Source organism: Gymnogyps californianus, chromosome 19, assembly GCF_018139145.2.
Source record: "Gymnogyps californianus isolate 813 chromosome 19, ASM1813914v2, whole genome shotgun sequence".
NCBI lineage: Eukaryota > Metazoa > Chordata > Aves > Accipitriformes > Cathartidae > Gymnogyps > Gymnogyps californianus.
This window is the reverse complement of record NC_059489.1, coordinates 13313364-13338848: the sequence shown is the minus strand read 5'-3', so window position 1 is coordinate 13338848 and position 25485 is coordinate 13313364. Positions and strand designations below refer to the sequence as shown.

At 54.3% G+C, this 25485-nt stretch overlaps 1 protein-coding gene across 1 annotated transcript in view; it reads right to left on the bottom strand.

Moving 5' to 3' along the window:
* Window positions 1–7304: 7304 nt before the first annotated feature.
* Window positions 7305–25485, bottom strand: part of MYOCD (myocardin) — a 113668-nt gene continuing 95487 nt past the window's right edge. The window contains exons 4-13 of the mRNA XM_050908276.1: window positions 23643–23718; window positions 21402–21563; window positions 17818–17993; window positions 16852–16977; window positions 16028–16323; window positions 15517–15670; window positions 13353–14306; window positions 10300–10413; window positions 9252–9309; window positions 7305–8568 (exon numbers count right to left, since the gene is read on the bottom strand). Of these exons, the coding sequence (XP_050764233.1) occupies window positions 8000–8568; window positions 9252–9309; window positions 10300–10413; window positions 13353–14306; window positions 15517–15670; window positions 16028–16323; window positions 16852–16977; window positions 17818–17993; window positions 21402–21563; window positions 23643–23718 (2685 nt within the window). The 3' untranslated portion in view covers window positions 7305–7999. The remainder of the gene's footprint in view (window positions 8569–9251; window positions 9310–10299; window positions 10414–13352; window positions 14307–15516; window positions 15671–16027; window positions 16324–16851; window positions 16978–17817; window positions 17994–21401; window positions 21564–23642; window positions 23719–25485) is intronic.

Genomic DNA, 25485 nt, shown 5'->3' with positions numbered 1-25485 from the left:
TGGGGCTGGGAGTCCTCCTATGGGCATCATGACCATATGGCTCGACTGGCTTCTCCCTCTGTGCTACCACATGGGCTCTGAGGCTGCCCTGGTTTCTGTCCTCAGTGCCAAGGCTGAGGAGCAGATGTTTGAGCCAGCCTCCAGGTAGACTTTGAGCCATTGACCATTCCCTTTGTGCCCAGTGGTCCAGGCTGGCACCTCATACCAATTCCTCACACCCTTATGCCCACTTGCATGGCTGAGGCGCTGCTCCGATCTTCACCAATCATTATATAGCATCCAAAAAAAGCATACGGTGCTCTGTTATGATTATTATGTGTCTGTGGTACTCCAAGACCAGCTTTGAGGTTTGGATGAGTTCAAACACATTCCTGCCTGGACCCGAGCAGTATGAATGCAGATGTGCACCACCACCTATTCCTGTCAGGAGCACTTTGAGTTGTGTGGTCTGTACTTCCACTAATCTTCTGCTCGGCTTCCCCTAGCCTTCATCCCAGCCTCTTGCCTCCTTTGGTGGCCAGGTAAGTATAAATGAAGTGCTCAGGCCTGGGTTAATACCATAGGTGCTGCTTAGAAAAAAAAGCTCCATTTTCACTTTGACTCCTGATACAAATCACACGCATGGTCATTGCTTTGAACATGTTAAGGGTCCAGGGAAAGAAGGAGTGGCTGCTCTGATGAATAAGAAAAAAAAGCAGCTCTTGAATTTTTCCATTATGTTTAAATCTGTGCAAATGCTTGGAGAACAGAGCGAAGCGCAAACTCCCTCTCCTGGAGATACACAGCACCATTGCTGTATTGGGAATAAAATAGCAGAGCAGGCTGGCTGGCTGGACCGTGGGGTATCTGCCAGGCAGTGTGTGACTAAAAGCTATTATCTTTGCATAAATCCCAGATGGAAGAGCTGGGCAGGCCCTACTCTCAGGAGAAAGCGGCATCTCCTAACAGCAAATCTCTGCGCAGCTGCAGCAGAAGAGCTGGGTGCAGGGATGTTACTCTGCAGGTGTAGCTGTGCTAACAGTCCCAAAAGCACATGCAGGCTCAGAAAGTGGGAAGGCTGAGAGGGTTTGCTGTGTATAGAAAGGCCATCTACTCACACTAGAGAAGGCGTGCTTGCTTGCAAGGTTGTGTGTATTAAAGTCTAAGGTATCTGTGTGGGTGTCCATGCTTGTGCTTGTGTGGGCGCAGACATCAGAGCTACACCGAAAACCATCAGAGGAGGTGCTGTGTGTGAGCCTAACATCTCATTAGACACCAGACACCTGCTCTGGCTCATTGGCAATCATGTCCCGTCGTCCTGCCCAGAGCACTTCTGCTCTGTCCCTTCTTTTCCCAAATTTGGTCCATGCTCAACTTACGTCAGCCATCTCAGATAGAAAGACAAGAAGAAAATGAGGGGCTGCAAAATTCAGATGTCTCAATTCTTTCTGTGCCTCTGGGATGAAAGTTTACGTTAGTGGCTGACCATGGAGGGAGTTCTCTCCCTTGGCCAGACAGGAATGCAGCTTCCTGGATAGAGATGGAGCCAGCCAACGCTGCGACAATCTGGATTATGTCCAGTCAAATTCTTTTGAGAAGAGGGGGAGATCCTGCCTGACCTTCCAAGGAAAACAGGTTTCTCACCAGATTCAGAATGGACTGAGAACCCATCTGCTGCAGCACGCCGACAGCTTCATGACGGACTGATTACAAGTGATTTGTCTTGAGAGGCTGTTGCAGGTTTCTGAGAAGATGAGAAGAAAGAGCTTCATTATGAGGCCCACCAGACATTTGCAGAACTGGTTCATGAGCCATCCAGTTTGTGACCACCTCTAATCCCACTGACCCAGGAGACACGCTGAAATCTCAGTGCTCCACAGAAACATGACTTGGGAGTGCTGCTCCATGCGATCAAGCACATCCTGGCCAGCTGAAGATGCTTTAAGAGAAAAAATACAAAAACACGGAGAAAACAGTGATGGGTGCATGGTGGGACGTTGTAGCTCAACCTTCTGCATAGTGCAGACCACGGCCATTCTCCTGGTTCCCTGCACCAGGATCCTGTGTTTCTTTCTCTTTCTCCCTCTGCACCTGGGTTTGAGCTGGAAAAGCAGGAGGGAAGCAAATAAGGAAGGAGGACAGAAAGATTCAGATCCGGGGATTCCACATCACAGTCATTTCCTGAAGACATTTGAATCTGATCCCAATTTCAAGAGGTCGGTAGAAACCATCTTGAAATCCAACCAATTCCTGCTTCCTGCAGAAAAGTCAGTGCAACTGAAGCCACCTTTTTGACGGGATCACTGCCACCAACGTGTGATCTGAATGTAGGGACATTTCCAGCGAGGGGTCCAGAGCCGCTTCTATGCATGGTGCTGGCTGAGGCTGGCACCGGGAAGGGAGGTTACTTGAATGGGAGAGGTTCAAGTGTCCCTGGAGAACATGTTATCTTACCAGATGAGCAATGCAGGAGATGCTCTGTGGCCTCTCCTGAGGTCCCATGCTTTTGTAGTTTTGAAGCCCAGTAAATACGGTGCTGCTGCTGCTTGTACGAGGCCACAGCCTTGTGCTAAGCTAGCAAAAGGGGTCTCAGGACTTGTCTGAACTAGTCTTAGCCTGCCTGGAGCTTCGCTTTAGCTTGTTTAGCTGTAACAGCAATTATCTAATGACGAGATGATCATTACTTGCTTTGTTTTAGCTCTCCTACAGTTGTGTGATATAACACAGTTTTGTATATATTTTGTAACTAATAGCTAGTAATACCAAGTAGTTCTTCTGTGTATAAATAACTATCTATGCCTCTATAGTAAAATGCACTGTAGAGGACTACAGGCACGGGATGACAGCAAGGGGCCTGAAGGAACAGGCACAGGATGATGCTAGAGGCCCCAGGGCTATAAACACCTCATCAGTGGCTAGTCACTCGTCATCAAAGGAATGTAATTTGGGGGTAGGGTAAAACCAGCCTTAAACAAAAAGAACAAAGAACAAGCCTCCGGCGTATGTAAATCACACCAAGTACAGTAAATTCAGATGTAATACCAGGGAAGAATGAGCATGTTAGCAAATGTGTAAAAATTACCCTGGTTTCCTACAGCCGATTGTAGAGTGAGGAGGAAAAACCCATCAACATCAATATCTTTGCTTCTCCTGGCAAAGACTGAGGATGCTGACACATGCCATGGCACCCCACACCCTCCTCCTCCAGGCTGAAAGCCCCAGAGACATAGTGAAAGGTGAGCAGAGCCCCCAAGAAAGGGGGTAGGTACAAGGAGGTCTGTGAGCATTGATTTTAATTGCGTAACACAAACTATTAGTGTCATTGTAACTAGACTAAAACTATTTTTTTGATTCAACTCTTAAGACGTTAATGAAACTAACAATAAATTCATGACTTTGTATAAAAGCATGTTTCCTTCTGCGTGCAACAAAATTTTGAGTGTAGGAAATTGGTAGGAATACAAGGAACTTAGTCCCTAACTTGCATGCAACGAGTTCGTAGAAGTTTGAGGGTGGGAGTGCTGTGATAAAAAAAAAAACATCTCTATGAAGGTCATCTTGTCCTCCTCTGGGTAAGCCAAGATGTGCAGATAGCTTTGGTGATCTCAAAAAAACCTGGCCATACAGCTGTATCACTACCAATGCTCCAGGGTGAACAAGTGTCTGGGCTTTAAAACCAGATGTTGACTATGCTGAAGCCCCCTGAGAACCTCAGTGCATCCTGCACAGCCAGAAGAAGTCCTTCTTCTTTGGTGGCCTCCTTTTAGGTGTTGCAGATATGGGGGTGACAGCACGTCAAGGGGGTGCAGAGGGTCGATGCATGGGCAAGGAGTGGCCCTGGTCCCGTCCCCCCCGAGTGAGTTTGGGTGAGAGTGGGGTAGAGGCTCTGGGGGAACTGGCCAGGGATGAGCAGAGGGGTCCAGATGGGTGGTGGGTGGCAGTATGCTTGGAGAGGGGTGAGAGAGGGTCCTGTGCTGGTGAGCAGGTACAAGGGTGCTGTACGCGCTGGTGTGGGGGGCAGTGGGGGCTCCACGTGGGTGATGAGGTGCCAGGGCTGCCTGCGCACAGGAGGAGCCCAAGGGGCCCTTGGCCGGCAGGCAGCTGGAGCGGGCTGGGCTGGGGGCTGCTGTGGGTGCAGAGGTGGCATTGGGGTGCAGCAGGGGTGCTGGGGGTGCTGGTGTGGGTGTCACAGGGTGACGGGGTGTTGGTGACGGGGTGGCAGAAGGCACTGGCAGCCGTGGCGTTGGGCTCTGGGGCTTTCGGTCCCCCCGTTCTGCAGGGCTCTGTGATGGGCACATGCAAGTTCCTACCTCTGCCACCTCCTCATCCCACACACACCCCAGGGCAGAGGGTACCCCTGCTGAGCCCGGAAAGACTGAGAAACAGATGTTTCCCCGTGTCACTGGGGAGGGAAACTGTGCCTAAACCATGGTCTGTCGTGACCTGGGAGCTGCTGGAAAGATGCTGTTGATGTCTCAGTGCCTCTCGTGGAGGAAACAATGGATGGTGCACTGAGCCAGGCATCTCACATTTAAAAAGCTTGCCAAAGGCATGAAAAACGTTAATTTGACTCTTGAAACATTTTTTGGCTTTGTATTTCCTGTATTTTTCAGGCAGGAAGGCCCAGGGAGAGTGGGACATCACCGGGATCTTCCAGCTTGGTGTCAACAGGAAGGAAAACCCCAGGACCTTAAATCCCTTGGGACAGCCTGCGTGGGAAAATCACCCACACAAGGAAGGCTGAGTGTGGACTGTCCCAAGGCAATGGGAGGGGGGAGCACGTCTGGTCCTGCCAGCACTGCCCGTGCTGTCCCAGGAGGCTGCTCCAGAGGGGCTGGAGAACTGATGGCTGGGGCAGAGCTGAGCTGAGCTCTTGTCCAGGCAGCGGAGGATCTCTGCTGCAGGTATCCTTCGGGGCCTGGAAGGAGTCCTCAGGAGACCCTCCGATCCCTCCCTCTGCCCCACAGCAGGACCTTGGTCTGGACTCAGCCTCCTCAAATGCTCTGCTCCAAACCTTGGCACCTGACAAGCATCTTTCCTGCACTTTGAAGCTGTGACTTCCCTGTACCACTCACCCTGCTCTTTGTCTTTTACAATGGGAGACTGGCAGCATGTCCTCCCAGCTCCTCTTCTGCAGGTTGAACAACGCAGGCAGGCTTTCCTCAGCGGGCAGACAGGATGGGTGAGTGCTCCGGTCCATCAGTATTCCTGAAACAGTCCTAGACTGAGGCTTGTCTTCTCATTCTCTGAGTAACCATAACTTGGCTCAGTCCAGGCAGTTTATCACAGGGTGTGGTTTAGAGATTAAAAGATGTTCACAGGGACTAGTCATTTTTTCATCTACATCTTTTCCGATTCACTTCTGCAGTGTCTCAGGATCGTTTCACCTTTCAAGCCCGTCTGTGGACACACAGGCAGTCCCTCCCTGCAAACAGGAGGGCGAATGTCCTGGGAAACGTTTTTAATCAAAGGAAAGATGTGGTGAATATGGAAACTGACACTAATGGGTACCGGGGAGAAGGAGCCAGGGTCCCCCCGGGGAGAGGTCTCCAGCCTGCTCTGCCGCTCGCCTGCGGGCAGCGGGAGGTTCAGCTGCGGGGAGAGCTCTGCCGGTGCCCCCCGCGTGCCCTGCGGCTGGCAGCCCAGTGCCACCGGGAGCTCGGCTGCTGGAAAATGGAAAGGAGAAAATGGAAAATGGACACTGACCCGAGGAGTGGGGTTTGCAGGGGAACAAAGCGAAACCAAAGCCAACAAAAGACAAAGCTTTCAGAAACGGGAGACTCGGGCTAGCTTGTTTAGAAATCTTCCAGGAGAAACTGTTGCCGTGAAAGAAATACTTCTGCTCTTGCAAGGACTGTAGCTGTCCCAGGGCACGGAGCTGATACCAAATGGTCGCAGCTAGGACAGCTGTGGCTGCCCCAGCCGGTGAAATCAAACAGCAAACTGTGAGCAGACGGAGTGGCAAGACAAAGGGGTTTTTAATAATGAAGGTGTTGCTGGTAACATAGGTAAGGAAATGTGCTTGCTTACAAGTTTGAAGCCGACAGCATCCCTTTAAATAAGGAAATACATTTGCTGAAAGGAGAAAGTTATCTGGAAAGCCCTGTACAATGACGCAGTGTAGCAGCTAACACTACTCTGTTTCAAGTGCTATTAATATTCTCCATGGACCGGCTTCGAAAAATCTCTCACTTAGAAAAAGAAATTATTTAAAAAAAATGCAACCTGTGATCGTCTATCCTAGCAGTGCACTGTGACCATTTGTACAATAGAAAAGTGGTGCTTTAAATAGTGACTTGAAAGCTACTGCCATGTGCTTTATACAGCATGCAACAACGCCACAAACTGGAGACACAGCAGGGGCTGCAGAGCCTCCTCCGACAGCTCCAGCATCCCTAGGGGAGCGCCCCGCGGGAGCCTCGGCCAGACTGCCTGCAGGCCCCTAGCACCGGACCTCCTCCCCAGCTGCTGCATCTCCGATGTGCTGTCCTTCCAGTAACACAAATATTAAATATGCTCAGTCTGTAAATAGTTTAACAATCTTTGTCAGCAACAATATTTACTTTGGCAAAACCAGAATTGCAAAGAAGTAGACGTGTCCGTCAAACAGTCTGCAGCAAGTTCTTTGGTGGAAGCCAAGAAGTGAAGCAAAGGCTCCTTCTCGCTAGAGCCTGAGGAAGTATATTGCACAGAGACTCATAGGAGAAATGCTGGTGACTTCAAATGGGAGGCATCACTGCAGGAGAGCATCCATCTCTGCTGGCTTCAGGAGAACTAGCTCCTCCAGGCTCAGTGATTCACAGCTGTTCTCCGGATGGCCTTGCTCTGGGCTGAGTGAACAGTGACGCTGGAGTAAACTCAGGAAGAAGGGGATGACTGCTGGGGATCAAGGAGGAATGGGAAGAAAGATGGAGGGGTGGATGGCAGAGGAGTGCAGGCAACAAAAGCAGACGCTCACACAAAACCGCAGCCACGCAAGGGCCCGCTCAGCCCTGCCCCACATGTCGGTCGCTGGGGGTCCATTTCTGGCTCCCCCTGCTCCCACATCATGCAAGGTGGTGGAGATCCATCCTGACTTCTGGCTGTGCAAAGGACAGCCCCTCCAAAGCCTGGCTGTATTTTCCATACGACTTGCTCCTACCTTGGACCAAAACACATTACACATCTCTTCATCTGTACCATACTAGCTGGGACGCAGCAGCTCCACCGGGATGCCATGTCCCTTTGATACCTGCACCTGCAGCCTGAGCAGCGGCTCCAACGTCCAGAGCTCTCTGCTCCAAGGTCACAGGCTTCAGTCTGATTCAGTTCAGACTGCAGCCGGGATGGTTCCTGGGCTTTCAGCCCCCCAGGCACCGTGAGGACGTGACAAGGTGCCACCACAAACATGGTGGTCTCCATCTCTCATCCACCTGGAGCAGAGCTGTGCAGGGACTGGGCAACACAGCTTTGGGGGCAGGAGGAGGGAGGCAAGGCAAGCCTGGCTGTACAGAGGTGGGCTTGTCGCCCTGGCTGCACACAGCCTCCCTGCTCCCACACCCTCTGGCCTCAGCATGCCCAAGATGAGCCCACCAGGATTGCCTAAAGGGCTGGACGGGCAGGAGGAGAGTAGAAGAGAGGGCAGCAATGGGCTCTCCATGATTTCCCATCGCTGCCCCGGTGAGGTCTCCTCACCACACAGTTTTGTCATGAGCTGCTCCAGTTCTCACGAGAGTGACTGCTAAAACTGGGGGGAAAAAAGACAAAAGAAACAAAACTGAAGTTCTTGTCAGTCTAAACAAGTGTTGTTAAAGGGACTGGTGTCCTCTGTGGGGACGTGTCGATGGAGGAACACCAAAGTACCAGAGCTGTTGTGCTGTCAATTTGCAGTAACTGGAAATTCAAACAAGTTTATATGCTGGGAAAATGACTCCAGTTTCCCCTGGATATGGCACGTTAGCCCTGTGTGTTCTCTGGTGTGACAGAAACACTGTGCTGGCTGCTGCAGGCTTACAGTATCCTGCCTCCACCACCCTCCCTTTCACCACTGCTGCAGGTGCAGATCCATGCTGGTGTTTAGATTGAGATCAGTAACATCTAGGAAATCAATGTTGAAAATGCTGGGACCCGCGGGGGTGAGCGAGCCAAAGCCGGTGGCGGAGCTGGGGGGGGTGAGGTCCAGCCACTCCATCGTTTCCCACGGAGACTCAGTGAAACTCATTTGTAAACCAGAGCCATCGGCAGGGGAAGGGGAGAGCTGGGTTTCCATGGGCGAGAGGGGAGTCTGTAAAATCTCCTGGGAGGTGAGCAGTTCATCTGCGGCTTTGCCGGAGAACCCCTCCATCATCCCTTCAAAGTGGGACTCTTCTCCCCCCATCTTCAGCAGGGCGATTTCACTGACCCTCCCCAGGGGGCTGTGGGCGTTCAGCAGGACCTCGAGGTGAGCATCACTGCTGCCCGGACAATGCTCAAAGGAGAGCTGGGCTGAGGAGACCTGCTCGAATGGGGCGGATGACTTTGGGAGCGAAGCACTGGAGTTCCCTGTAGACACCGTTATCTGAGGTACTTTCTGGAGGCAGGACCGATCTTCCTTGGCATTGGCTGGCATTTCTGTCAACAAATGAGAGGGGTTTGAGGTGCTCTGGCAGTGCCCACCACTGCTGGGCTCAGGGGCACCACCACAGCCCCCCAGCTAGGCTCTTGGGCGTGCCTACAGAGACCTGCTCCCCACTCAATCCCCTTGGCATTGCTCACCCACTCTCCCTGTGGGAAGCCTCGCATGTTCCTGCTTTCTGACCTCGACTCCCCTGGTTTTGGACACAGTCCCTAGGGCATGAGCACTGGCAGCTGTCCCCACAGGGCTGGGCATGGGTTGTACGTGGGAAAGGGCACAGGCAGCACTTTGCACAGGGGAGGGCACCGGCAGTGCTCTATGCGGGAGATGGCACTGGCAGCACTGGGAAAGGCGGGGAACACTGGGGTCTCTGCATGGGGAGGGTGCTGGCGGTGCTGTGCACAGGGCTGCCGCCCTGCTGTCTCTTCCCTCTGCGCAGTCTGCATAGGTGATAACCAAGGCCGGACCACTCCACCAGGTCTGCACGTGCAGGAGCAGGCTCCGGGAGGGCCAATATGCTTTTGGGTTCAATCTCAGTTGCTCCTGGCACAGGGAGGGCAAATGAAAGCTGTACTCAACTCAGGTAGCTCTGCTGGGGTGCACAGAGTGCACTGAGCCCCACTGACCAATGCTGGCTTGGAGGGGAAGCCCTGGAGGGGAACAGGGAAGCAGTGCATACCTCCGCTCTCAATCAGCACGTCCAGGAGCTCGTCCATCTGCTGACTTCGTGTCATCTGCTGCAGCAAACGACAAAGAGGAGAGTAGAGGGCGTTAGGAGGAGAGTCCCTCCGGCCACAAGCCAGGTAGGTGGCTCTAGACCCCAGAAACGGCTTTCTCCCATGCGGGAGAGATGCCACTGCAACACGGGGCTGGCAGCGGCGTTCAGGTGAGCACTGCAGGGACCTGGGACAAGCATGGCGGATCCGGGGAGCACGGCACCAGGTTCCCCCCGCCCTGCCTCTGACCCTCTGCTCAGTGGCCACCACAGACTGCCTCTTCCCAGGGCCGTCAGGACACACCGACTTTTTGGACCCAGCACCTCGCACTGGCATGTGCCTCCTTGCATTCCCTGAAGCTCCCTGGGAGCAACGCGTCATCATCCTCCTCCCCCTGACAGGAGACTGGAAGGACTTTCTGCACACCTCCCTGCCAGCCAATATAAGCCCATTTTTATCACTGCCAACAGCATCACTCTGTCTTCCTAAAGGCACCATCATGACTGGCACTGATGCTGCTGACAGACTCTCACAAGAAGTAAGGGGTTCATGGGCGATGGAGACAGTCCTCCCCGTGGGAACAGCACTCCAGGGTAAGGCTAAGGGAGGCAGATGGCATGGAGCAGGGCACTTTGCTAATGGGCTAAAGAGGGAACGTGAGGTTTCCTGGTGACTTGGGAATGCTCAAGAGTCTGTTTCTCACATAGCACTGAGCACCCCAAAGAAGGTACCGAAGTCCTGGGGTATTTGTGTGGGATGTCAGGACCCCAGGGTGGATTGGCGCCTTTCATCAGCACAGAAGACGCCACCCCATCCAGCGTTGTGTCTGACTGCTTTGTGGCAGTCATTCAGCAACTAACTCTTCAAGAATAGCCCATTCCTTATGGAAACAGGCCTGTCCTACCCAGAGACCCCATAATGGGTTGTAACTCCTGAAGATGAGTTACGTTAACCGCAAAAGAACACCCTGCGCAGCCCTAGCCCTATAGAAAATAAAAATCATGCAGTTACCTGCTTTACTGCATCCTCATAGGGTGGAGGCTGCTTTACCTCTGAGAGGGCTGGGCTTGACTTACAAAAACTTGGGGATGGAATAGAAAACTTTTGACCTGCCTGCGTAGCCATCTGCGTGGGGGAAATACAGGGAAATGGAGTCAATGCACAGGGAGGCACAGGGGGAGGCCCAGCTCTCTTTCACCTCTGTTGAAGCCAGTGTGGTGCCAGGGAAACTGATGATTTTGTCGGTCAAGTCAGCTCAGACAAAGTGCCTGACCTCTGCGCAGGAGTGCGGAAGGTAAACTAGCTCTGTCAGGCTACCTCTGAGACCCAGGGCCAGGCTGACCTCTGGTCGCTGCCGGCACACAGGCATTATGCCGCAGAGCATCCTGGTGCGCGGTCCAGCCATGAATGTGCAGAGCAAGGGGGAGAGAGAAACGGGCTGCTGGTGGTCAGCTGCGCCCAGCCAGTGATGCAGTGCTTCCCCGGCTGCCGGCTGCCAGCTGCCTCCCAGCCCCTCTCCTGGGGACCCTCTCCATCACCGCCTGTCCAGGGGCATCTCACAGAGCCCAGGCCAGGGAAGACCACTCAGAAGAGTCACTGCCAGGTCAGCAGCCAGGCTTTCCCTGTGCCTGTGCCAAACACCTGCATATCAGTGCCAGCTTTTTGCCAGTCTCCCCTTCCAGAAGGGACCTCATCTGAAGGTCCAGTGCCTGCCAGCTGCTGTCCCCATCGCCTCTAGGCTCTGTGTGCCCTTCCCCACCGCCTGGCCGTGGCTGCCTCGTCCCATGAGAGCCAGTGCCAGGGGATGCAGCATGGCCCCGGCAGGTGGGTTGGCTCCAGAAGTGGATCCAGGGCAGTGGTGAGGCCACTCGACCTGGCTGTGCATATCCTGGCCACCTTTCTGTGGAGGGCAACTGGGAGGTACAGTATCCCTGGCTTGTGGGGGATGGCACTCCCATGCTGGGCACAGGGAGGGAGCTGTTGCTGAAGAGAGTCCCTCGCCCCTGGAAGCCCCTTGCAGGCAGCAGAGGAATGCCCAGGATGGGTGGCGTTGCAGCCGGGATGAGCTGCAGGACACCGGGGGGCCATCCCCTCCGTACGCCCCTTGTGCTCGGGCAGCGAGGAAGGAGCTGGAGATGCCCCCAAGGTGTCACTCCTCCCTGCTGATGCTCGCTGACTGCTGCCCGGTCGTCCAGAGGAGCCCTGCTGCCTCTCTTGGAGTATTGCCTCACAGCACTGTGTCCCACTGCCTGTTGCACCTGCAGCTCTGCCCCATTGCCCAGCTCACCTCTGCAGCTCCGTGCCCCACTGCTGAGGTCACCCACTGCATCCTACTGCCCACTGCATCCCCTGCTCTCTGCCCCACTGCCCAGCTTATCCACAGCACTGCTCCCCATTGCCCAGCCCACCCAAAGCAATGCTCCCCATTGCCCATTTCACCCCAGCAGCAAGCCCCACTGCCTACCTCACCCTGACAGCACTGCACTCCACTGCCCATCCCACTGGCAGCACTGTGTCTCTCTGCCCCTCTCACCCTAAAATGCTCCCCATTGCCCACCTCACTGGTATTGCTGTGTGCCAACTGCCCGTGTCACCTCTCTCACCATCCTCTGAACGGCTTAGAGACAACACTGTGTCCCACCTTCTGCCACCTCGCAGCACTGCACCCCACTGCCCAGCTCCTGCTGCGCACTGCTCAGTGTGCTAACTGCGGGAATGCGATTCGTGAGCTGCCCTGCTCGAGCGCCGGGTGTTTCGCAGTGGCTGTCGCTCTGCTGTGCGGCTGCTGCGCACTCAGCGTGCACTTGCTGTACATCTTCCCTGAATGCAGTGTGCATGCCTTGCACCACTGTGTGTATTTTACAGACTGTATGATGGTGTTGCTGCTGCCTGGGAAGCCCTGGTAGGGTGTTGGGATGAATTGGGGCTGCGATCAGCACCTTGTGCTGCTTTTGTGGGTTGGCAGCTTGTGCCCCTCTCCAAGCTTTCACACATGTCCAGAGGGCTGAGTGAGGAGTGGTGGATGCTGAAGGGACAACTCTCTGCTGTGCTGGTTGCCCGGTGGGGAGGCACAAGCTTTATCTGACTGCAGACCCCAATAGCAAGCCCTGCTCTATCTATCTTCCCAAGAAAAGGCTTCCCATATGACTGGGGTAACTGTCCTCCTTCAACTCAGCGGTCAAAATCCCTCACACACTGCTGGGAGCCGCAATGGCTCAGCAAGACGCTGAAAAGCCCTGCAACGCTGCAGTGGGGCTCTCCCAGGGCTGTAGGAACTGTGCCAGGGCTCTCCCAGGGGCTGAGGGATCTGTGCCAGTGCTTCCCCGCTGTGGACAGAGCTGTGCCAGGGCTCCATGGGGCAGGGGGAGCTGTGCCAGGACTCCCCCAGGGGCACAGCAAGCTGTGCCAGGGCCTCCCCCTGAGGGGAGAGGCAGCTGGGTTAGGGCTCTTTTAGGGCAGAAGAAGCTGTGCCAATGCTCCCCCAGGGCAGAGGGAGCTGTGCCAGGACTCCTCCAGGGGCAGAGGGAGCTGTGCCAGTGCTTAACCAGGGGCAGAGGGAGCTGTGCCAGGTCTCCCCAGGGCAGAGGGAGCTGTGCCAGGGCTCCACGGGGCAGAGGATGCTCTGCCAGGACTCTCCCAGGGCGCAGGGAGCTTTGCCAGTGCTCACCCAGGGGCAGAAAGCTGTGCTGGGGTCCCCTGGGGAAGAGGGGGGCTGTGCCAGGGCTCCCCCGGGGCAGAAGGAGCTGTGCTAGGTAGGGCTCCATGGGGCGTGGGAGCTGTGCTGTGGCCCCCCAGGGCAATTGGGTGCGGTGGCAGCAGGGCTCCCCAGGAGATGCCCTGCAAAGGACCCTGCGGTGCCACCAGCTTCCAACCCATTGTCCATCCGGGATACTCTCTGCCTTTCCAGGCAGCCCCACATGCTGCCGTGGCCCCCTGGGTGCCCACCCTGGGTGCCAGCAGTCCCAGTCTGATAGGAAAGGACTCAAACTGGGATGTTTGACTGACTGCCCACAGACACCAGCGCGTTCACCACCGCGATGCCGTCTGGGGTGCTCTCCACTTACTGATGCTGTGCGAAGGCAACTGTTGGTCTGCGGGGACCGGCTGCGCCCTTCTGCCTGTGAGCTGGGGGACACCGAGAGGAGATAGTGGCTGTTGGGGGACGGCGGCAGGCTGATGTGCTGGGGGCTCTTTGCAGCCCCGAGTGGAGAGTGCTGGGGGGAGCACTGCGGGCTCAGGAATGTTGAGGAGGTGATGGTGCTTTGCCCTGCAGGCTCCAAGCAGTGGCTATTTACAATGTGAGGCAGCTGCGGCACCCCACAGTTACTTAACTTATCCGAGCTGCTGGCTTGGCCTTTCAAGGCAGTTTGTTTGGATGCAAATGGACAGCTGGACACTGCGTTTTCTTGCTTGATGGGGACACCAAAGAAATGCTGAGCGGTCTGCTGCTTCTCCTCAAGGCCATTGCTTCTCTTTCGCTTCTGGAGCTGCATCCGTAGCTCCTCCACCTGCCTCTGCTCTTGCTGCAGCTTCCACGTCAGTTCATTGATGACCTTCTGCTTCTCCACCAGCATCTTGTCTTTCTCTGTGTCAATCCCTTCCAGCTCCAGCTGGATGCTCCCCCCATTCATACTGCTCATGAGGCTTTCTTCGGCACTGCCATGAACTGGTGATGGCTGGAGACCGAACTGTGGAGAAGACATGGGCCCGTCATTGAATGTGTCTGGCAAAGAGCCGCACACAGAGAGGTCGGAGGAGGCTGGAGAGATGGGTGGGGTGGAGCTGGTGCTGCCAAAGTGGTAGAAGCCATTGGATAACATGCTGGTGGAGGACTGCGACTGGTAACTCGACAGGGTGCTTGTCGGAGTGACTGGGAAGGTGACAGTGGTGATCTCACTGAAGTTTGGCACTGCGTTGCTGCTGCACTCCTGGAAGGGCCGCAGCCGTTCCATCAGCGCTGTTTTGGTACCTGACACAGGCAAGCCTCGTATTCGGAGCTGCTGTCTCAGTTCTGACACCTAGAAGGAAAGTCACCAACGATCAGTCCCAATGGCAGATGAGCCCTTTAGAAACCCAACATTTCTAACAAGGAGTCTCAGATCACAGGCTCCCAGCTTCCTGCTTTAGAGCTCTGACCCCCCAGGTGCTCACTGTCTCACCTGCAGTCACCAGAGTCACCATGCACAGCCCTGACCACCACACGTCCTGCAGGATCTCGACCTTTCCTAACAGAAAAACCTTCCTTCTTCCTCCAGGAACTGTGACTGCTGTCCATGAACCAGCAGTGGTCCCTGGGCCATGGAGGTAACCCAAGATTCCATTCCTAGCAGTAGGTTTCTACATGAGCAGAGGATTTTCACACAGACCAGGGAACTAGCTGATGGCATCCTGTAGCTCAGAGAATGTGACCACATACCTTGGAGCCAGATACTCCATGTTCAGGCATCTGCACATGGTTCAAGCATCTGAGCTGGGGCATCGCTATGGCCAAACTCATGTTGTTTGTACCTCATCTTATTTCTTTCTCTGATAATGACTATTGCCCCCAGCTCTCTGCTCCTAAAAGGACTTGGCCTTCGCCATGTCTGAGGTTCCATTAGCAAAGTATAAAAGAACTGTTGATGTGAGTGGTTCTCCCTTATGCCCTGCCTGTCTTGCCTACATGAGAGATTTAGGTACTGTTCAAAGCAGTCCTCGTAGCTGCAGACTCCAGGAGATACCTGCTCGTGAAGAGAGCTGAGCTGGCCTGGCTGCAATGACCACTGCGAAGCTGAGTCACTAAGCGGAGGCCATGCTGACCTCCTAGCTTCTGGCTGGTCTGCTAGCAGCATCCATGATGTCCACCATAAAACCACAGAAGGTATGGAGCCATGAGCTGCAGGAGCAGCAGCACAGATCATCCTTTAGTCCTTGACTTGATGGCCTGGCCTGCAGCCATCTCAAGTTATACCTAAGGTTTGCTGATACATGCCCTGGAGCAATGCACGCACGTGCCGCCTGCAGAGCAGCAAACCCATGTTTTCAATTACTGTTGCGGGGACCAGTTCCCGACCCAGTGTGCTGTACTCCTGGGTCTGCTCACAGCATGGTGGTTCTGGTTTGCTGATCTGTAACATGCGGTCACTCCCAGCCAGCTCAGCCCGTGGCACTATATTGCACACTTCAGGGGTAGCAAAGCACATTCAGGCTATAAGAGTCTGCTCCTGCGGTGACAAAATTTGCACTCACTTTCAGATCATCCAGGTTAGACGGCAGAGGGCCTGGCTTGATAGATGAGACACAAGTCTGGCCTGAAAAGGTGGTTTTCACAGGAGAAAGAGGGGTGTTGTTGACAGAAGTTGATGAAGAATTTGAACTTTTGACCATTTGCTCATTTGATTGCCTGAAATAACAAAGGAGATTTGGGGTAACTTGTCTGTCTCCCGGGGTCTCTGTGCCCAGCGTACCATCTCTTTGCTCCCTTGGGACTGCTATCTCCTGTATGAGACCTGAAGGAGTACCAGCCCCAAGGAAAACCAGGTTGGGCTGTAAGGAGATTGCTGGTGACCCACCAACAGGTCACAGGTGCCCCAGCCAGTGCACAAAGCCAGAACAGCTTTGCAGGAGACTGTGCTGTTCCCAGGCTTTTATGTTTCACTTGCATGCATCTATCCCCCTTGCACTGCCACAAATGAGTACAGCAGGGAAAAGCTTGGAGAGAGACAGGACTAAACCCTGCTATTGGCACATTGCCACTCACTTTAGCTGGCCTTGGTGCATCCCTGGGTAGCTGAAGTGCTGCTGCTGCTGCTGCTGCTGTTGCTGCTGCTGCTGCTGCTGCTGCTGCTGCTGCTGCTGCTGCTGGCTGAGGATCTGGAGCTGCAGAAAGAGCTGCTGCTGCTGGAGGAGTCTGGCATATGCAGAATCCATGGGTGGAGGGGACTTCTCTGCCTTCTGGTCCGGAGGGATGTACTGGTGATACTTCAGCTTCTTCACCTTGGGCTTGGTGTCCTTGGGCTTTTTGTGACGGTTCTTGCTATCACTGGATGATTTGGACTGTTGGTCCAAGAAGGAAAGGAATTAGCTAGGGGAAGAGCTCCTGCCACCCCTGTGGGAACTCAGAGGCCTGGGACAGAGCAAGGGCAGCTCCTGCCGGCACCCTGACACTCCAGCTCCAAGAGCTGCTGAGCCTGCATATGGGGGACTCCCTCAGGGCCGCGTCCCATCTCAGTTGTGCTGGAGAGCACATGAGGTGGAAAATGACCTTCCTTGCCTGGAAAGTATTTCAGTGTTGCCTTGTATCTCCTTCTGCTCCTAGCCTCCTCAGGGGACGTTTCCAGTGCAGAACCTGAGCAATCACCTCTAGCAAGGTGCAATGTTATACCTTGTACCGTTACAAAATGAATCAAATTGCAGTTTTTGACAACAAGGTTTGTCTCCCTGCATTATTCCAAGCCTTAAGGCCAAACCCCTGGACCTCCCACACATGTAGGGTGCAGCACGTGGGCACTTCAGGCTGGGATGCAGCCAGGTGCCCTGGGCTTGTTCCCTCTCTCCTGGGCAGCCTGGAGGCACAGGCATTACCTTCACGGCGGAGGGCACCGGGAGGGTTGGGCTCTCCTGCCCCGCTGTCTGCTTGGGGCTGTCACACTGGCTGCCCTGCCCCGAGGCTGGGTCCGGTGCATGGCCGTCGGCACTGTGGGAGTGATCCTGCGAGGGAGAGGCGAGCTGTGCAATGGGAGAGGGGATGTGGGGCTGGTGCCAGGGGCCGGCCAGCCTGGACGGCCTCTGCCCGCAAGGGGCACCTGGTACCCCATTCCCCCTGCCCCATGTTGTCCCCCGTCCCCCAGTCTATCCCAGATGCCTCAGTCCATCCCAGTCCCCCCATGCCTATCCCAGCCCACTATCCCCACTCCCCAAGGCTATCCCAGTCCTTTCCTAGTCCTCTGTCTCCCCAGTCCATCCCAGTCCACCCTAGTCTCCAAGCCCTCCGCATTCCACCTCAGCCCTGTATCCTCGTTCCCCCCAGTACACCATTGGCCCCTCAGTGTCTCCCAGACTAGCCCAGTCCCCCCGGTCCACCTCTGGCCGGCCCCAGTCCCTCTGGTCGTTCCCCCCCCCCCACCTCAGTCCACTTCAGTTCTTCCCAGTCCCTCAGTCTATCCCAGTCCCTCCAGTCTGCTCAAGCCACTTCCGTTCACCCCAGTCCATCCCATTCCCCCCCCAGCCCCTCGCGCCACCCCGGCCCCCGCCCGCCCCAGCGGCTGCAGTACCCGCGCCGCTCAGCAGGGGGCGCGGCGGCACCGCGCAGCTGCCGGCGGCACCGCGCAGCTGCCGGCGGCACCGCGCAGCTGCCTGTGGCACCGCGCAGCCCCGTGTCCCTCCGCGCAGCCCTGGGCGCCTCCGCGCAGCCCCGGGCGCCTCCGCGCAGCCCCGGGTCCCGCCGCGCGGGGCCGTGGGGCCCACGGCCAGGAGGCGAGCGCCTTGGCCGGGGCTCCCCGCCCCGTCTCCCCCGCACTCCCCAGGGCGGCAGGGTGCCTTGGGCCTTACCTGGGTCGCCCCGGCAGGGGCGGCAGGGGCTGGCTCCGGGGCCTTGGCGCCCGCCGCCAGCTCGGTGGAGCCCGGGGAGTCCTCGCTCCTGGCCTGCTCCGGGGACAGCCCGTCGTTGCTGCTGTCCTCCTCGAAGGCGAAGGCATCAGCCGACTTGGGGAAGCTGACCTGGGTGCCTGCCGGGGGAGAAGGGGTGATGGTCAGGGTGCTGCATTGAGCAGGGGGGACGAGCGTGGCGGCGGGAGGGACAGGGTGAGCCTCGTGGGATGCCTCCATGCCTGCGCCCACCTCCTCTGGACCTGGCCGTGGGTGAAGGACGTGGTGCTCAGAGAGCTCAGACACCTCCTCCTGCCCCCAGCCATGCACAGGGGCAGTGCCTGGGTGTGCCCCGGCGGCCAGGCTGGTGGGAGAGGAGGTGGCATCAGCTCCTGGCCTGTGCCATGGACCATGTTACTCGGGAGAGGGAGAGAGGAGGCGTCCAAGGAGCCTGGCCTGCCAGGGGTGGGAGGCTTTTCGCAGGCAGGCGGGGCTGGCGCAGGAGTGGCTCTGCTGTCCTGCTCCACTGTTGGGCTGAGATGGGGAGAGGGGCGTTAGAGTTGCCCTCTCCATCAGCTGAACACCCCGACCGCAAGCCCACACCACGCGTGGGACCCTGTCCTCAGCAGAAGAACTGAGGTTGAAACCCACCCAGAAGGTGACCCATCCCTGCATGGCACAAGAGCCAACATGGGTGGACCTGGCTGCAGTTGAACAGAAGCTTCCAGATCCTGTCTCTGTCCACAGGCTTCACCTGCACGACATGCTTCAAACCACTAGCATTGCCTCCCTGACAGCCCCAGACAGTGCTTCTCCCCTCTGCAAAGCTCCTGGCACACTACCTCCTAGTCAGATGAGTAAGAGCTCTTGACCCTCGGCTTTTGCTGATAAATAAAGTGCTGGGAAAAAAAAGGTCTCATGTGAGCCTCGGGAGAGCTGCAGGTGGGGGTAGAGGAAGGAGCAGTGCGGCCATGCTCGTAATCTCCTCGTGCTCATGTCTGGCATTTGTCAGGCAGCTTGGCACACCGATAGCGAGGTGACAAATGGGGAAATAGGAAGGGCCCGGGGACAAGCTTCCACCTGTCCCTGCTGCCGGTCTAGCAATGTGCGCCTTCTCACCGACACGCACCCTCCTGCTCTGACCCCTGCCCCTATCTGAGAGATAAGGGTTATCTCTGCTTGCTCTGGCTTGTGGTGCCAGGGGGGGTGAGGAAGCAGGGAGCCCTGGCTCCCAGCCCTGAGCTGCTGCCCAGCCACCATATGGGGTGGGGATATGAGATCAACTGCCTCCTGTGGAGAGCCTCTCTTCCCTGCTCTCCAGGGCACGGGGCTCCTCATGTGTCCCTGGAAATAGGGCCTGTCCCTCTCCGTCAGAGGCAGCACCCAAACTGGGTCTTCCCTGAGGAACTGCAACGCTGCATGGTCTACCACCTGAGCTGGGTGGGAGCTGCTCCCCGTGCCTGCAGACAAGCGTCGGCATCCTCTCTCGGGAAAAATGACACCAAGCAAGGGGGACTTGTGGATCTGCAAGACTCCCGCTGGGCTGGCATTTAATAAGCATGCGCTGAGAAGTGGTGCCAAAGCCGGGAGCCCAAGGGACCTTCAGGACACAGCGGCAGCCCGGAGCATGACAGGAATGTGTTGCATCCTGCTGCTTGATACCACGGGCCTGTGCCGGGTGGGGAATGCTGCCCTTATCTGTCCTGCTCTCACCCAGCCCGGGGCTGACCGTATTGTTTCATGATCATGTCTCTGCTGTAATCTCAGGCAGAATGATGTTTGCTCGGGGCTGTTTCTAATGCACTGGGTATTGTCCTCTTAAGCGTATTGGACAAAGTGATGACAAGGACCTGGTAAAAAAAGGTTCTTATATCACTGCTCAGCTATGTAGGGCACTGGCGGCCTCCTGTCACTGGGACGTTAGGGCTTTCGGTTGGGGTCTGGCACTTTCTGCTCACCCTGCCGGAGGTGATTAGAGGAACACGTCAGCTGAACTTTCCACTGTATAAACAGTTGAGATTCCAAGGTTAAAGTAAAATGATTTTAAACCCTGTCATCTTTCTGGTATTGCAAAAACAAAAGGCTTAACGTTCAGAAGTGCCAGTGCTCATCTCTGCTCTGCGTTCAGCCCTTCGCCCCAAACCGTGAGCACCACAAAGCGCCTCTGACTCCGAAAATCAGCTTGAGAATCCTTCAGCCTGGGGCTTCAAAGACGAGAGCTGCGAAACACTGGAAACGGAGCAGCTCAAGGGCCAGACTGGAGAAGCCACTGTACGTATGCTGCGTGCCCTTCACAGTGGGAAAACCAACAGTAGGAACAATTGTGCAGCAGGACAGAGCGGTAGCTGAGCCTGGAATATTTCATGTCATTTATGCTGGTTTCTGAGATGAAACGAAAGTCAAAATGCTTCCTGTTTCAATTTCCATTTTCAACATCACTCCTGTCGTTCAAAGACCCTTCTTTTCCCAGAGCCCTGCCACTGTCCCCAGCTTGCTCTGAGCCCCAGAACAGGCACTTAACATGGGATTATGCCAACAGAAATAATCCCGTGAACTGAGGAACCAGGAGCAACAGAACAAGCAGAGCATCTCTCAGTGCCTCACTAGAGACCTGAGGGCCAATCTGGACCTGCGGAGACGGCCCCAGGCTTCAAAAACATGAGCTGCTGTCCTGGCACTGCAGGACCCCGCCGGCTTTCCTGCTCCTTTCTCTGCTCTTGGACCTCCCTGTCCTGGCACTGGGCCCTGGTGAAATCTGAGTCACCTTTTTGCTCTCTGTCGGCTCCCACACCAGCTTCTCTGTGGCAGCACAGGGGAAATGATTGTGGAGGATTCTGCCTCCCTCCTCTGGCTGGGGGGTAGGTGCTGGAGGAAAACCAAGCTTAGGCATAAGTCAAGCGCTTGGTACTGGTAGGTAGGAGTGTACCCTGCTTTGGGGTGCAGGCTGCTCCTCATATTCCCCAGCAGTCCAGCACCCCAGGGATGCTTCGTCACCCCAGCAACGCAGCATCCTACTCTGTTGGGCCTTGTATACCACTAGTGTCAGTGGAAAACAAAGAGAACCGCAGCCTTCGTGAACTGGGGCCAGTTCACCCCCACCTACTGGGATGTAAAAGCTTGGCAAGGCACAAGTGGGAGAATCCAGGCTGGCCTCACAACCTCACGTGTGCACCCAGGTCCTCTCCCACGCGAGGGAGGAAGGAATGTCCTGTCTCCAGCAGTATTATTTATGTGCTCAAAGCCTTGGGGAGGGAAGGGGTTTAAGAAGGGAGGTTTTTTCTGAGGAGACATGGCTGAGCAATTGTGCATGTTTCAGTGGTCAATGCTCTAAGAAGACGAGAGCTCTCTTTTCATAGGTCTGGATAAGATAGCACAGGCTGTGCTGGACTGGGCTGCTTACTGTGAAAATAATAAAATTTAAACAATAAGTGCAGCTGTTAAGTCCAGGCCAGTCACTTCCTGCAGTCGCTGCGGTACATCCTCGTAGCCTTGCCAGCCCCTGCCCCGTGCCATGCAAACAACACAACATGCACGTTCACTTCCACTACCTTTTATGGCCTCTTTCACAGCTGAGTCGACAGGAATGATATTCTTCTCCACCAGCTCCAAAGGACCTGGCCTGAGAGCAATCTTTTCATTGAGATCATCTGCCAGTCGGGCTCTTTTCAGCTTCATTTGAGTAGACTGAATGGACCCCTCTGCAGCTGAGTCTAAAAGGCCAAACAGAAGGCATCAGTTCAGGACCCGGGGCATCTGTAAACACAGTGCTCAGCGAGAATGTGCTTCCCCTTCAGCACAGCCTTTCTGGGCTGCGGCCAAAACCTAAGCATGGCCCAGTGCACAGCAGGAGCTGCTCTGACGCTGGGAGGCAGGATGCTGGACTGGATGGGGCTGGTGGGGTTTGGGACATGGGTCCTCCTCTGACCCTTAGGTCCAGCTCCTCCATTCCCAAGCAAGAGCCTCTGTCTACTAGCCTAGGCTTGCAAAGCCAGCCTGCAGCTGGAGCATCCTCCCCAAGGCCCAGAAATGGTCTGCAATGGAAACTTCATCACCAAGCTGCAACTAACGCGAGGGCCAAAGTAGACTCCAGCTCCTGCCTGCCAGCAGCCCGTTGGCCCTTGTGGACTAATGCAGATGGATCCCTACTTCTGGGGAACAGCTGGAGAAAAGAACCATTAACAGTGTTTGACAACTGGGAGTAAATGCCTTACACTGGAAGATCAAAAGCTGAGTCTTTGGGAGTGGACATTTGAGGGCGGCGTGACTAGAGTGCTCCAGGCCTTCAGCGAAAAAACAAGCCGGAGAGGAGCATAACAAAGGCAGCTAGATCTGGAAGCTACAGCCCTACCAAACCCAGCTGAGAAGTCCCCAAATATTGAGTAGTGACGGAAGAGTAGCGAACTAAACAGAAAGATTTCCTGAACAAAGGTGATCTGGCTCCTCTGGTGGCACAGGCGTGAGTAGTGAGGGAGAAGGATTCTAAACTAGACCATGTCTATACCCTTGGGGGTCTAAAGTAAGAAGGGCTGCCTCTAGGCTGTGCTATCTGCAAAGACTGGACACTCTTCTGGAAGAGGTACTGTAGGCAACATAATCTACAGGGCTTGATACCAGGGAAAAATTCTCTGCAGGAGGTCAGGAGAACTGATCTAGGATCACTTCTGGCCTCAGACTATATAGCGTAGTGAACACACATGAGCTCCTTGAGGTGAACAGTAACAGAAGGTGTGCCTGTAAGGCATTTAGATGATGCAAAGTGTCTCAGACTGCAGCTGCCTCCACATCTGGTTTACAGCCCCCGGGCCCCAACTCTGGTCCGTGTTGCTTCTATTATTTAACCTAAGGGAAAGACACTTTCCACCTGTTAAACAAGCAATGGTACTAGCTCATTTTAGGGATGGAGACCCAAGGGAAAAGCAAGGCAGAGGCACTGATCCAGCATGGGCGCCTGGCTCAGCCCTCCTGCATGTCAGAGGAAAAAGAAATATGGACTTCATCCATGCTGAGAGCAGAGGCCAGCATTTACAGTTGCCAGAGAGTGATTTGTTGCTTCTAGGAGACTGACAGGACTCAAGGAGAGAGGCTGCACATCCTCCCTGCCTCTAAGGAGCTCGTTATCTGTGGAGATAATGAGGGACACCACAGTGTTCTGCTGTCTGTGATGGGATGCAGCGGAGCCATGCCAGCTCTCTGGCTGGGAGGGGACAGCAGGATGGAGGGGACACCAGGATGGGAGAGGGGAGAGCTGCTGTGGCTCACGGGCTGATAGCAGGGCTCACCCTTTTCATATGGCTGTGCTTGGGTCATTGACTGCATCGCCATGAATTGTCACATAGAATATCCAGAATTATGGCAAAACAAAAGATGTCCAGCTTTGGGAGTGTATTGCAACCACCTGCTACAGGGATTTCACAACAAATGCCCCGGGTATGCTTTTGATGAGAATCAGACGTCGGCACCTCTGTGTAACAGACTCCTCTCTCACAGCTGTTCTCTACCCCACCGTACTCTAGAGCATCTTATACTGGTCTCTACCAGAGATGGGAGAAAGATTAGATGGCCTTGGGTCTGCTTCTGTCAGGGAATAAATGTGTGTCCTGCTTCCTGAAGACCAGGTCTGGACTGAATTCCATACAACATGTGTCCCATTTGAATCTGCCTCTCATGAGCAGCTGGGACAAAGTTAATTGTGATGAGAGTCCTGAAGGGAACCCAAGTGGGGCAGGAGAGACATGAGTGACAAGGCAAGGGACACAAGGAGTATGTGGGAGAAGCTCAGGCAGTCTTACCTTGTAAAATGTGCATATTGACCAGGTCTGATCGCTCAGGCCTGCTTCTGATCTTGTGCTTGAGATAATCTTCAGTCTGCAGAACACAAATGCAGAGAGTTACCTGGCTAGAGCAGCACTAAGGTACAGAGAGCATCTGCCTCTGTGCCATCCCATGGTTCTTTTGGATTTATTACAGACTGGGTTGAGTGAGCTGCTAAACGGCATTTTTTTTTCACTCAGACAGTGGGTTGTTCTTGGGCAGAAGTTCATCGGAAAGGGAACCAATGTGCATGGAGCTGCTGACTGTTCACTATACCCACTCCTAAGCTGTGTCCTTTCTAATTTCCTTTGGGCTTCTGATGCCTAAAGTATTACGAGGGCTCATGGGAAGGATGAGACCTATTCACTGGGAGTGGTGGATCTGCTCCTAGCTTAGCATACCCTGTTGCCTTTGAGAGCTGCACCAAGGCAGCTCCAGAGTGTACTGTTAGCAATGGCTTGTGTGGGAAGCCTGGCACTCTGGGGTGAGATATAAGGCTGAGCAAGTCATGAAGATACCCAGACTCTCTACCCAGGTCAGCCACAAGGCTGAGCCTTTCTGCAGTCTTGCAGCTCCTGTGCTCTGTGGGAAGCTCTGTTCCTCACCCCGGCTATGATGTGGGGTTGGGAAAATCCACTTTGCAGATCACTGCGGCTGAGCTTGTGATGAACATGGTCCTGGAGCCTTGTGCCAACTTCCTCGTGGCTTCAGGAACAGAAAGGCACAGAGGTACAATAACACTGTCCATTAGGGCCAAGGAAGTCAGTGTTGAGGGCAGTTGACCTCAAGAATACAAATATAAGCTTATCCCCTGGTGAAGAAAAGCTAGAGCACAACTTGGACAAATTATTAGCTGTTTGCTAAGTTGAGATGCAAGAAGAAATAGTACAAAAAATTGTACGTAGTTCAAAGAGGTTAAAATCTTAAGGATAAATATAAAAGAATAGTACAAACAACTGGAGCAAAACTGGAAAACCCACAGTACAAAATGTACAAGATTATGAGAAAAAGATTTTATAAGGACTTCTGTAGCCAGGACAAGGCAATGGAAAGTGCCGTCTGTGTTCCATAAAGAGGAGAAATAATTGTGCATGCTGCTGAGATGGCTACAGGATTTAATGCCTTTTTAAACCACCCTCACTAAAAAGATAAATGGCTATTTATCGATCAGATGACTAAGCCAAGAACTTTCAGCAACAAAAGAGAAGAAGCTCCAGTTATCAGGTTGGAGAACAGGTTGGAGAATACTCAGATGAGTTAAATGTTCCCAAACAGTTTGAGATACACAAGGCTAAAGTAATAGCAACTGTCTGTGGGTCTCCAGGAAACTGGGCAAGGGAGAGCATAATTTCTTGCTTTAAAAGAGATGGAGAGAAGAAACCAGGAAATTATAAACCAGTCAGCAAGATATTGGACCAAGTAATCAAACAATCTATATAAATAGATTTTGAAGATAGCAAGGAGGTGAGTAACAGCCAGGATGGATTCATCAAGAACAAACCACATCACACCAACCTAATTTCCTTCTATGGAGAGATGACAGATTTCTGTTACAGGAATAAACAATGAATGTCATGTAGCTTGACTTTAAGCATGTTTTGACATTATCTCACATGGCTTTCTCATATGCAAGCCAGAGAAATTTGATCTGGATAAGACTAACATAAAAAAGGAGCATAGCTGTGGGTCACCAGACCAGTTAGGAATGGCTCACAGTCTAAACAGAAGAATATATCAAATCATATTACACAGCAATTTTTCCTACTACTCAATATATTCATTAATGCCTTGGATGACAGAAGACATACTCCTTAACTCTGA